This window comes from Myodes glareolus, chromosome 2, assembly GCF_982192425.1.
Source record: "Myodes glareolus chromosome 2, mMyoGla1.1, whole genome shotgun sequence".
In the NCBI taxonomy this organism is placed as follows: Eukaryota; Metazoa; Chordata; class Mammalia; order Rodentia; family Cricetidae; genus Myodes; species Myodes glareolus.
This window is the reverse complement of record NC_142027.1, coordinates 78930157-78943268: the sequence shown is the minus strand read 5'-3', so window position 1 is coordinate 78943268 and position 13112 is coordinate 78930157. Positions and strand designations below refer to the sequence as shown.

The 13112-nt window shown below is 49.0% G+C and overlaps 1 protein-coding gene across 3 annotated transcripts in view; it reads right to left on the bottom strand.

Annotated features, from left to right (window-relative positions):
* Positions 1 to 4523: 4523 nt before the first annotated feature.
* Igf2bp2 (insulin like growth factor 2 mRNA binding protein 2) overlaps positions 4524 to 13112 on the bottom strand; it is a 111817-nt gene continuing 103228 nt past the window's right edge. For 2 of the 3 annotated variants that reach the window (XM_087902041.1, XM_087902045.1), the window contains 4 exons: positions 10072 to 10146; positions 7877 to 8008; positions 6912 to 7025; positions 4524 to 5938 (listed from right to left, as the gene is read on the bottom strand). In XM_087902041.1, the coding sequence (XP_087758167.1) occupies positions 5846 to 5938; positions 6912 to 7025; positions 7877 to 8008; positions 10072 to 10146 (414 nt within the window). In that variant the 3' untranslated portion in view covers positions 4524 to 5845. The remainder of the gene's footprint in view (positions 5939 to 6911; positions 7026 to 7876; positions 8009 to 10071; positions 10147 to 13112) is intronic. The other variant, XM_087902044.1, reaches the window with a different exon arrangement.

The window sequence follows — 13112 nt, the reverse complement described above, 5'->3', positions numbered from 1 at the left end:
AACATCATCCTAAATAGAGAAAAGCTTGAAGCAATCCCACTGAAGTCAGGAATGAGGCAGGAATTCCCACTATCCCCACGCCTGTTCAGCACTGTGCTTGAAGCACTACCTGCAGCAATAAGGCAAGAAAAGAAAATTAAAGGACTACAAATAGGGAAAGAAGAAGTCAAACTATCCCTATTTGCAGATGGCATGACAGATCCCCAAAATCCTACCAGAAAACTTCTGGAGACAATAACCTAACCAAGGAAGGGAAGGACCTCTACATGAAAACTTAAATCCTCTGAAGAAAGAGATGGAGACACTAGAAAATGGAAAGACACCCCATGTCCGTGTATTGTAGAATTAACATTGTGAAAATGACCATTCTACCAAAAGCTAATTATAGGTTCAATGCAATCCCAATCAAAATCTGCATCTCATTCTTCACAGAAATAGAAAAGGGTATCCTAAAATTCATATGGAACCATGATAGACCTTAGATAGCCAAAAGAATCCTCAGCAAAAAGAAAAATGCTGGAGGGATTACAATTCCAGATCATAAGATATATTACAGAGACATAGTAATAAAAACAATATGCTATTGGCACAAAAACAGGCATGTAACCAATGGAACAAAACTGAAGACCCAAGCATGGGCACACATAACTTTAGCCATTTAATATCCGACAAAGACTCAAATCAAACAAGCTAACAACCCTGGAAAGAAGAAAGCATCTTCAACAAATGGTGCTGGGAAAACGGGATGCCCACATGTAGTGCACAAAAACTAACTCCAAATAGATCCAAGACCTTAACTTGTTATCAGTAAAACCCTCCATGACACAGGTACGGGAAAAGACTTCCTGAATAGGACTCTATTTGCCCAAGAATTCATGACACTAAAAAGCTTCTGCTTTTTGTTGTTTGGAAACAAGTCCTACAAGTGACAAATGGATAATGAAAATGTGCCACATACACACTAGAAATACTAATCAGCTGTAAAGAAAAATGAAATAACTTTGCAGGTAAACGGATAGAAGTAGAAAAGATTGAATTGAGAGAGGCATCCCAGATCCAGAATGACAAGCACCATATGGTCTCTTATTGGAGGATCCTAGCTCCAAAGCTTCGGATACCAGTATGTAGCATATAGGAACTACAGAAACAAGGAAAGCAAAACAGAACCATTGCCAAGATGGGGAGGTAGGGGGACAATAGGGAGGAATTTAGCTAGGTACCAGGGAAACGGAGGGGGGATCCTTAGTGTTGGGGAGCAGAGTAAATACAGAAGGTGGGAGGAGGGTACAGGGAATAGAAGGATACAAGTGATTTGATGGGGAAATGGGAAAGATGGGGCACTTTAGGGACTGAAGAGGAAGGTAAATACTGAAGGAGGGAGGTGGGCAAAACAATAGTGACATCTAGACCGACAGTGACAGTGGTGGCGCGCATCTTTAACCCCAGTGCTGGGAGGCAGAGGCAGGCGGATCTCTGTGAGTTCAAGGCCAGCCTGGTCTACAGAATGAGTTCCAGGACAACAAGAGCTACACAGAGAAACCCTGTCTTCAAAAACAAAAAAACAAGGACATATGAAAAAGCTACAAGGAATCATACTATTATCAAAACCCACAATATGAGAAATTCTGTGTATAAATATACATATACATATATATATACTATATATATATATATATAGTATATATATAATGAACCTTTCTCATCTGAACTTTTTGTGCTAATACAACATAACCCTCGCAACCAGGAACACAGTGCAGTGGTTGCCTGCACTGGGCATGCGCAAGACCAGCCCTGTTAGCAGTTGTGGATAGGGGTGGGCTCATAGGGTTCTACCCTTCCTGCTGAACTATCTATCAGTATTGACAGATTCTTGGGGAGGGGAAACCATTGTCTGCAGTTACATATCCACAGCTGAGCCCACCAGGCTACACAGGAAGCCATGGCAAGCCCGTCAGAACAAAGCTAGCAGATTCTCGCGGTGAGAAATAGTTCTATAGGGAAGGTGTGGGGTAGACAAGGGTGGGAGGGAGCTAAGAGAAGATGGAGGGGGGAGTAATCAGTATGCATAAACTATCAAAAGACAAGCAATAATTTGCAAAATCCTTGATCCTTGATTCATCCTCGAGGGCTGGAGAGATGGCTCAGAGGTTAAGAGCACTGATTGTTCTTCCAGAGCTCCTGACTTCAATTCCCAGCAACTACATGGTGGCTCATGGCCATCTATAATGAGATCTGATGCCAACACTGTATACATAATGAATAAGTAAATCTTTAAAAAAGAAAGATTCATCCTCAAACTGAGTAGAAGACACACCTGAAACTGGATTGACTTTCAGATTGTTTCACAACACTTTGGGGCAATTATAGTCAATTTTATCAGAAAAAAATTTGCAATATATTTATATGTGTGTATACATACACACACATATACATATCTTTGAAAAAATATACTTAACCTTTTTCAGAACAGTTAATTCTGGGACCCATAGGTATAGGTGATCATTTGATTTTACTTTTCATTTTGAGACAGTCTCACAGGATGATCCAAGCAGGTCTTGAAGATGTGAGTCTCCTGGCGCCATTTCTGAAATTACAGACCCTGGGAAATGGGGCCAAGCTAAATCTGTATATTTTAAAAAAGACTTTAAAAAGATTTTTTTATGTACATTGGGGTTTTGTCTGATGTATGTTTGAGGATGTCAGATTCCTTGGAACCAGAGTCACGGACAGCTGTGAACTGCCATGTGGGTGCTGGGAATAGAACCCAGGTCCTTTGGAAGAATAGCCAATCCCCAAGCCATTGTAACTGCCGAGCTATCTCTCCAGCCCCTAAATCTATTTTTGAATGGTTATAGTGTGGTACTGGTTTCTAAGGTGTGTGTGTGTGTGTGTGTGTGTGTGTGTGTGTGCGCGCGCGCGCGTGTGCGTAGCTTGGGTAAGCCAATATTCTCTGTGGCACCAACCTGCCTTAGGCAGTCCAACACTTGAGTCAGTAGCGTCGCGGTGCCCAGTGTTATCCTTTAACACCTTTCTACCAGGCACAGTAGCGAACGCCTACTGTCCCAGCACTTGGGAGGCTGGGCCAGGACTGCTGTGAGTCTCCAGGCAGCACACTGCACATCAAGTACCATGCCAGCCAGGATGACACATAGGACCGGACCTTAAAAAAAAAAAAAAAACACAAAAGCAAGCAAACCAAACCCCACTTGGCTTCTAATCTATGCCAGCTCTACCACCTGTACACCTTCCACTGGGGGAAGTGGCAAGTTCCTCCTGGAGATGGTGACTATCAGACAGACAGCCTGGCCCTGGAGGTTCCTCCCTCTGCTGTTCCTATTTGCTGTGTTGCTAGTATCTACTGCTGAGCTACACTGCTAATGGGGAAGGCTATTTCAGCCTTGCTCAGTCTAGAACTCAACAATGGTTAATTCTGTTTTACTTTTGGTTTTTTAAGACAGGATTTCTCTGTGTAACAGCCCTGGCAGTTCTGGAACTCATTTTGTAGACCCACCTGCCTCTGCCCCTGAGTGGTGGGGTTAAAGGTGTGCACCACCATGCCCATGTTTTCTTTCAATCAGAAGATGGCTAACTCAGCAGTTCTCAACCTATGGGTCGTGACTCCCCCCCCCTTTTTTTAAGCTTTTCATGGGGTTCATGAAAGACCACTGGAAAGCAGTTTACATTATGATTCATAACTAGCAAAATTATAATTATAGTTATGAAGCAGTGACGAGATAGTTCTATGGCCGGGGGTCACAACATCGAGGAACTGTGTTAAAGGAACAAGCCTTAGGAAGGTTGAGAGCCTCTGCCCTTGAGCTGGCCAAGCAGGCTGCCCCCTAGGTCTATAGATCTGCACCCGAGTCATCCGCAGCCTTAAACACACGCCCCGTCCCCACAAGCTGTCATCCCATGTGGACCCAGCCGAGGTGTTTCCCACAAGCCCCCGTGAGACTGCAGCTGCTGACTGCCCACTGACTCATCTTGTTCCCCGCCCCCAACCGTGTGGACAAGGAGCTGCCCAGGTCCCGACTGTCCAATTGCTCGATAAATAAGACACCAGGACGCCAGACTCTTGTTAGCTTGGATATATTTTTCTTTTTTCCTTTTTTTTTCTTTTTTCTTTTTTTTGTCAAAGAACACTGTTTGCAGTAGAGGAAACTGGCATTGCAGTCTGGTGGTGTCTTTCTTGGCTTCTTCACATAACCAGGCCGTGGTCATCCTTCAGCGCAAAAGCCCTCATGGCACGCACCCTATTGAAATTCAGGACGGCTCCAATATTCTCTCTCTGTTTTTGTCATTTTTAAAAAATAAACATTTTTAGATGTGTCCACAAGAAGGCCACGCAGGCTCTTGGCCAGCGGAAGGCAAGCCAGCCCAGTAGCCGCGCACTTGGGCCGCCGCCTGCTCCAGGCTGGCAGTTGAAAGCTTTTTTTTTTCCAACTCATTTTTATTACAAAAATAAAAAATGCTCCAACTATCAGTTTTACAAAATCTCTAAGGGAAACACAAGAGCGAGGTGCTGAGGTAAAAAACACCTGAGGTAGCTTTATTTGTGTGTTTTTCTCATTTAAAAAAAAAATCTGTGAATTTAACGCCCTGGGCCAACAACCTTGTATAAATTGCTATTTTCCTGCACTTTCAATTTTTAAAGAAAGAAATAATTTCACTAAATGTTGATGGCTTATATACCAAAATGTAGAAAGATAAAGTACATTCTTTCTTTCTGGAACATTCTTTTGTTTGGTTGGCTGGTTTGGAGGGTTCCCGTTTTCCTCTCCTAGAGGCTAGGACAAATGCCATCGACTCTTGTTCGCTTGAGTAACCAGGTGCAAGCTGAAGCTGGTTCCTGTGTTTCGCAATGGTTCCTTTTGTGTGATACTCAGAGCACTGCTTTGCCTGGGGGGAGGGCGTGCATAGATATGGTGGGAGGGTGACAGAAAGAGATGAAGGAATTCAAAGAATGGTGGGTAAAGAAGAGGGAGGAAGGTAGGGGAGGGAGATAAACAGAGAGACAGAAATATATAGCAGTATGCAAAAAAAAAAAAAACCAGTTTAAAACCCGTGCCGCAGAGAAATGGGTGTATGGGATAAACAGGTGGCAAGGGCTGGGGCCCCTCCTCAGGGACGCTTCCCTTCTGTTGACAGACACAGGTGACCCACAAATGCCGTTAAGTGTCCTTGACGAGATTTCCCTCCAAGTGGATTGTGTGTGGGTGGCTCAAAGTTCCTTTCACTACCTATGGACCTCACCAAGACTTTATTCTTGGAAGTCTAGAAAAGCCTGCTTTCTCTTCAACAGAAAACAAAATTAATAACTGAGTAAAAATTGGAGTGAGTTGAGTTACTTGATATATTATTTCTAAAATATATTAACGCTGCAGGCGCCCTGTGTGACCCATGGGCCACGCATCTTACCATCTTCCCCTTCTAGTATGTACAGCCATGTACAGAGACACTTTCCACAACCAAGAAAAGGCTACAGAGGCCTGCCTCGCTTTGAGCACGTTCACCAATGTTAGTTCAACTGGAAGGGACGGCGTCCTGGGAGCTGAGGAGGAAGCTGAATGGATGGGAAGTGGATGACGGTCAGCCTGCAGAAGCCAGGGGAAGCTGGGCGCAGGTCAAGTGGTGTTTCTGGGGAACCCGGCCCTCCCTCGGCTTCCTGGATCCCAGGGTGTGCGGGGGGGGGGGGGGGGGGGGGTCTGCGGGCCCTGGCTGCTCTACAGACATCTCACTCCTCAGGATGGTCTTTGGTTTGCTCCCGATCTGCTGGCTGTTTGGTCTCATCTGTCAGGTGTTGGGAGGGTTACATTCATCTGTTGTTTGCTGGCGCCTGGGAGCCTCACTTGCTGCGCTGCGAGGCGACTCCCTGAGGGTATTTCTGCTCCTGCTGTTTCACCTGTTGGACAATTTCCCTGATCTTGCGTTGTGCAGTCTGCAGCAGAGAGAGGGAGGGGAGGGCACAGGGAAGAGACAATCCCAGTTCTGGCGCCCCACAGGAAACCATCTGGGACTTGGGACCAATCTCACCTCCCCCAGACCCCTCAGCACCACGCCCAACAGCCAGAGGAAGTATTCCTCTTCACCTCACCAAGACTACTAGGTGCAAGGTGGGGTGGGGGTGGGGGGAGGAAGGAGGGTGCACCGGGGTGGGAGGGGGAGGAACTAACAGCTTCTAATTCTCAGTGAGCAGGCAGGCCAGAGAGCAGCGGTAGGGTACAGTGACCATTGATGGGGGGGTGTAGGCCGAAGGCCCTCCCCTCACACCTGAGCTCTGCTGTGCCTCTCCCTTTCCCAGAGCACTAGAAAGATCAGCAGAGACTAAAGCCCTGACAAAGCCCAAAGGGCTGGAGTTCCGACCCAGAGCCGCAGTTCCCCAGGCCACAGGAGCTTCAGATCAAGCAGGAGGCAACAGAATGCCCTTCTTCCTCGCTTACATGAGAATCACAGTTGCCCTCTCTCTAAAACCCACCCAGCAAAAGGCATCGAAACAACCAGGCCACATGTCACTGCAGGGCTGGCCTCTCTGAGTGCAGTGATGGGGTCTTCTAAGGAGGTGGGGAAGACAGCAACAGAACACTAGGGCCCCCCTGCTGTGAGCAGTTAACCTTCTGCAGTGAAACCTGGCCACCTGGTTGCCCTGCTGGGGACCTGCTGGACATGTGGCTCCTCGGAGGAAGGCTGGGAGGGCAAAGGGATGCTAAATTCCCAACCCTAGCATGACAGGAGCCTTGCACTAACAGTTTCCAGTCCCTGAGGTCAAGGGGTCAGGAGGTCTGGTTATGGCCACTTGACACAAATATAGTACGTAGTATATACTATAGTATATATAGTATAGTATAGTAGCACGGGCGGGAGGCGGGAGGGAAGAGGCAGGGGGCAGAGGGCAGGCCCTCACAGAATAGTACCTGGCTAGCAAAAAAATGCCCGATAATTCTGACGATCACTTCCGCATTCTCATCTGGCGTTTGGTCACGAGGCACAATAACTTCTGCACTTGTCAAGTTCTGTAGCTCGTTTACCTGGAAAGGCAGAAAACTGAGCAAGGTCAAGTGCACCCCACATCCCAATGAAGCCAATACGTGGGCTGTGGAGGGAGACACTCTAGGGATGCGGGGGAGGGGAGGCAGGGAGGCTGAATCTTCTTTCTATAGTGATATTTTATTTGTGTTTTAATAAATAAAGCTTGCCCGAAGATCAGAGTGCAGAAGCCGGGTGGTGGTGGCGCACGCCTTTAATCCCAACAGGGAGGCAGAAGCAGGCAGATCTCTGTGAGTTCAAGGCCAGCTTGGTCTAAAGAGCAAGATCCAGGACAGGCTCTAAAGCTACACAGAGAAACCCTATCTCAAAAAGCAAAACTAAATAAATAAATAAATTCTCACCCTATTGCTCAGCCAACTCCCCTAGAGTAGACGGCCAGACTTGAGAAAGAACCAGAAAAACGGGAGAGCGAGAGGGCCCCTCGAGATGGCTCTCAGGAGAGAGCACAGGGCAGAGTGACAGTCTCAGAACTTGGAAACCAGGTAGAGAGTGGTCTCAAATGGGTTCTATCTGCTACACGTGAATGTGTGTGTGTGTCGGGGAGCAGAAGATGGCCTTCTTGTCTTTCAGATAAAAACAGGGCTAGGTGGCATAGCACTCAGGAATAGAGTAGGTGTGACACCATGGGACTAGGCCCTGCTGATGACACTCTGTCCTCGGAATCCCCATGCCTCATTCATCCTGCCCGTGTCCCAACCCAAGCGTGTCATCCCAAGGCCCTCACACATGTTGAGAATGAGCAAAAGAATTCATGAGGATCTGAGGGCCATCAGGCCTGGCCCGGGCAGGGAACTCATCCAGGCGAAGGGAATTGAGAGGGAAGCTGACTTACGGTTTTCCCCCCTTTGCCGATCACCCGGCCAGCTGTCGACGAGGGAACTCGGATGTGGGCTTCCAGCTTCACCTCTTCTTTGGGATTGAAGAAATTTTCTTCTTTCAGCTTCCCAAAGATCCGTCCCTGAGCCTGAGAACAAGATGACTAGTGAGGGCCAGCTGCCGGCCACATTGCTTTGTGGGGGCTGTGCAGGAACCAGGAGTCTCAGGGACGGAATGTGCGGTCTCTCCTCCAGGCACCCGGGCCGCTGCACACCCACTCAGTCCTTACAGAGCCAGGACGCTCCTGCGCTGAACAACCTCTCTACCGTAATCTGGATACGCTGCCAAGCCTCTTGGTTTGCACGCGATTGCTCCTTCTAGGGAATGCGTGTCTTGGCTGGGGGCAACTGGCGAGCCACTAAGACTGCATCCTTATTTCCAGATCCCCAGCACCTGTAGCGTTTGGGTGGCTGAGTTTGTTTAAGGCCTTCTTAACTCCCCTCCACTGTATGCTCAGTGCTCTGGTCATGGAATGAGGTAAGCAGACGGTGACAGCATTTGCTGAGTCTAAACGTGCTGCTGGTTTCTGTTTGTTTTTGGTGGTGTTGGGACTCAAACTCATGACCCTGCACATGGTGGTGAAGTCATTACTTCAGTATTGTACTTGGTAGTCAATACGTCTGGGTCCATCACCACCATCCAGAATATTCTGGATCCTCCCCATTACCCATTGATGGCACAAGCCTGTAATAACGAGTTTCTCAGGAGGCTGAAGAAAAGAATTGCAGGTTAAGGCCAACCTGAGCAATTTAGGGAGACCCTGTATCAAAATTTTTAAAGAATTGGAAGAGGGCTAGGAACGTGGCTCAGCGGCTTTGAGTTTGTTGCCCCCTACATGTGAGGCCCTGGGCTCAATTCCCAGGACTGGCCTATCACTTTCAACCGCCACCATACTGTTCAGCCCCCAGGACTGGCCTATCAGCACCTAGCCGCCACCCCTTCCCACTGCCATCTTCCAGCAACCGCTAGTTTACAGGCCCTCTCTGTGGTTTGCTGCCGGAAACCTTACGGATGCGGAACCACGGCCTACAAGCTCTTGTTTCTCCGGGTTCATCCCTTGGTAGCATGCATTGGGTAAATCATTCTTTTTTGTGGCAAAATAAGATTCCCTTGTGTGGGTATACCACGTTTGTCTGTTCATTTTCTAGCTGAAGGTTTCTGGTTCCTTATGATTTTAATTATTGAGGGCTGAACTGTTATACATTAATACACATTTCCGACTTCTTGAAATTCAAGTTTTGATGTTCCTAGAGGAAGACCATCAGAAACAAAGCCATGCTCCCCACAGAAGAACTCTCCAGTGCTGCCAGAATCCCCTTACAGGCTGCCAGAGCGCCCACTACAAGAGGCTTCTCCTCTTGTAGATACAACGGATCTTGTATCTTGTAGATACAACGGATACACGGATACAACAGGCATCCGTGTTAACGCCCACGGCTGAGGGGACCTGTGGAGGGCCGGACCACATTCTCCATTGCTTCTAGGAACAAAGGTAGAGATTGACCTCTGTGACCCCAAGGTGTGGCGGCACACGCCTTTAGTCCTGATGCCTGGGCGGCAGAGGCAGATTGACCTCTGTGACCTCAAGGCGTGGTAGTATACCTACTCTGGGAGGCAGAGACAAGCAGATCTCTGTGAGTTCAAGGTGATGTAGCACACGCCTTTAATCCCAGCGCACGTGCTTGGTAACTCTCTACCGCTGCGTCCCTGCCTACTCCCGAGGCATCATCTGGGATAATGGGCAGTGGACCAATCCAAGAGTGACACGTCAGAAGCGAGGACTGTTTCCTTTATAAGGGCTGGGTTCCCCTCATTCGGGGTCTCCGCTTTGGAAGCTGATGCTCTCCCTCTCAAGAGGCATTAAAGCTTTACTGCAGAAGTATCCTAAGTGCCCCGCGTCGTTCTTGCTGGCGAGACCGTAGCGCGGGACAGGGACCCAAGACAGCCACCCAATCAGAGACAGGTTGGAGGTACTACCATCCCGCTGGGCACCTACAGACGACCCACCTCTCTGTGGACAGAAGGCAGAGCACAGAGGAGCAGTGAAGACCCAGAGATGGACATGAGGCTGCCACAGGTGAACCTCAACACCTCTGCACTGTCTGCCCTGCACCCAGAGCCTGCGGGGCCAGCATGGTCTTTGGCACTGACCTTGAACTGGGCTTCAGGTGGCCCGGTGATGATGACCATCCTTTCACTGACATCGGGACCTTCTGCCGGAGCTATCTGCAGTTGGAGAAAAGGAACACGCTAAGGCCAAGCCCCTCTGCTTGTCTAAGAGCATGCTCACACCAGCCAATGACAAGGCTTCCACCTTAGAGCTCCATACTCTGTCTGACACAGTGCCACTTCTGCCCTGAGTCTTGGGAAGGCATGCCCTTAATCCTCAGTATCAAATACGGGTCTTTGGCTACCCAGGGCAGGGCAGGGCAGGGCAGGGCAGGGCAGGGCAGTGTTACTGCCTGTCCCTGTAGTGAGCCCCCTTCGGCTACTTGCCTCTTGTCCCCATCAGGTCCTATGAGATAACAGGCTCTGCCAACCCCCGGGTCTAGAGGGAAGAAGGGTTAGTCCATAACGCTGTCTGCCTGTAGAGCTGCAGGAAAGGTTAGCCTGGCTCTAACACTCAGTTTGCAGATGAACCAGCCGTTAAGTGACAAGGAGGCAGAGCAGGTACAGCTGTCATTAAGTGATGATGTTTCCTTGGTTCCAGTCATGACTCTGCAAACCCTTCTCCTTGTGCATGTCCCCATGCACCAGTGGATCACAGAACTGAGCCAGCTAGCTTTTAATCCCGTGAGATTACAAACAAGGACCGCACCAATAATTTGGTTGGAGGTCTGTGGTGGTCTGAATAAGAACGGCCTGCCTTAGGTTCATGTATTTGAATGCTTAAGGAGCGGCAGCTTCGGTCGCGTGATTCTGGCTTTAGAGTCAAGGATACAAGACAGATGTTGGGAAATTTCCCTCTGTGACTGAGAAAAGTTACAGAGACCAGGCATGTGCCAGGGCCCAGATGAGTCACTGCACGAGGCTGTGCAGGTGAAGCCTGGATCGCCTTGGAGATGTCAGAGGAGAGCTACTAACAGGTGTGGAACCAACCCAAGAGGGACAAGTTGTGCTGCAGGCAACAAAGTCGAAAGGAGTTGGAAGTCTGAAGAGCACCTTGACATCTGACGTGGAGATGCAGAGTTCGGAGTTTGCCCAGTTTGCTTTGGTCCGGTATTTCCTCGCTCTGCTGCAGCACTGCGGTGTGAAGTATGTGATCTTTGCTTTTGATTTTGGTTTTATAGGTGATTACAGTTCAGAGACTGCCGTGAGTCTTTGGAGTGTTATACAGTGTCGACGCTGTGATAGACCAGGGGGACTTTTGAAGTTGGACTGAATGCGTTTTTTTGCATTATGATATGGCTACAAAGTCTATGGCGGGCAGGGAGCAGAATGTCGTGGTTGGAATAAGAATGATCCCCAGAGGTTCATATTTGAATACTTAGGGAGCGGCACATCGGTAGAACATTGACTAAAACATTTTTATATTATTACATTTACTACATTTTCCTCCCAGCACATTCTGACTTACTTTAAAAAAATCTTTAAAGGAGAAGAGAAAGGAAGAGGAGGAGACAACAAAATCGAGCTGGACCTGACAGTTCATGTCAGGAGTCCCAGCTACTAAGGAGGCCAAGACAGGAGGATCACTGGAGACTAGATGTTGGAGGTTAGCTGGACAGCGCAGACACAAGACTCTCCTCTCAAAAACAAGTAAGTTAAAACTCAATCATCAGATCGTTGCAAAATTAAATGTAATTCAAAGTAAAAAGAAAGGAAAGTGCAATGGAAACCTAAGGGTGAGCCAGGAGCTATAGGCGAGCACACCATGCATCGTGCAAGGCCCCACACGGTTCTCAGCTCTCAGCTCGTCAGAGCATTGCACAGCCGAGCGAGCGCAGCGAGAGAACAGCTGCAAACCGCAGCTGGAGGAGAATCAGGACCTCAAGGCCATTGCAGGCTCCACAGGGAAGCTTGCAGGGAGCCGAGGCTGTGAGACTGTTACAGGGCCGCGCAGGCAGAAGGAACCCAGGGCTCAGGGAGGTTCCTTTACAGTGCTTTGTGAGCACACTGTCTCCAAAGCTCAGAGGCCTCCACTCAGAGGAATGATTCTGCTTTCACCCATGTAGGCTCTAAGCAAGGGTCAACCCCAGGACCTCAGGGTCCAGTGCCGTGTCCCAGCTTTCTTGGGAACACTCATCCACAGCACGTTGGCACCCGCAGTGATCTAGAAAGAGGGACCCCTTCATCAAGGCCTCTGAAGACTCCTCTGGCCTTCACTACTTACTTTGTGGCATTAAGGACAGATGGGAGCCACAGGTAACGAGTAGGGAAGCTCAAGGGCCACCCTCCATGATGTGATTTCTGTCCAGGGGATGGAGACTGGGATGGGCTGGCCCTGCGGCACTAAGTCCTTGACTGAGAACGCTGTGGAGTGACTTCTAATGGACTCGTCACCTCTGTGCCCGAACGCCTCCTGCCCCTCTGCATTCCCCTGAAGGCGCTAATTGGGAATGACTCGGGAGATCAGTAGGGTTGCTATGGGAGGAGGCAGACATGGGGCAGAAACAGGACAATCATACTCTGGTTCTGTGGCCTTGGGTGGACAGTCAGACTTCCTGGGCTCCGTTTCTCATAAGCATTAGCAGATGGGGAAGTTACCGCTGTGGTCAGCCATAGGAGATGCTTAGGATCCCAGAAGTCAACGGGATTTGTATCTATCCAAGAGCTAGGCTGACCGTTGGGCCTCGTTCAGTCCCTATTCTCTCCATGTCTAAAGTGGGGCAGGGGTGAGAGAGCCCCTCAAAGCCCTTTAGTCCAAACTGTCTCACTGTGGTCCTTCAGCATCTCAGACTACAGCACCAGCAAAGATCTTCTGAGTGCAGCCAGCCTGTTCTCATCCTCGCCTTCTCCATCATCTAGGCCAGGATGCAGCCTGTGTCAAGCCACTGGGCATAGCTGACCCCATGCCCACATGACAGCCACCCTTGTCTAGGCTTCGCCCAGTTCGAATGTGAGTCTCTAACTGCAAAGACAGATGCAGTCAGAGTCCAGCAAGGTGCAGCTCCGTCCCTGTGTGGCACCTCAGTTCTTCTGCACAGTTCAGGATGTCTTGGTCCCCCCCCCCCCCCCGTCATAGTTGCTGT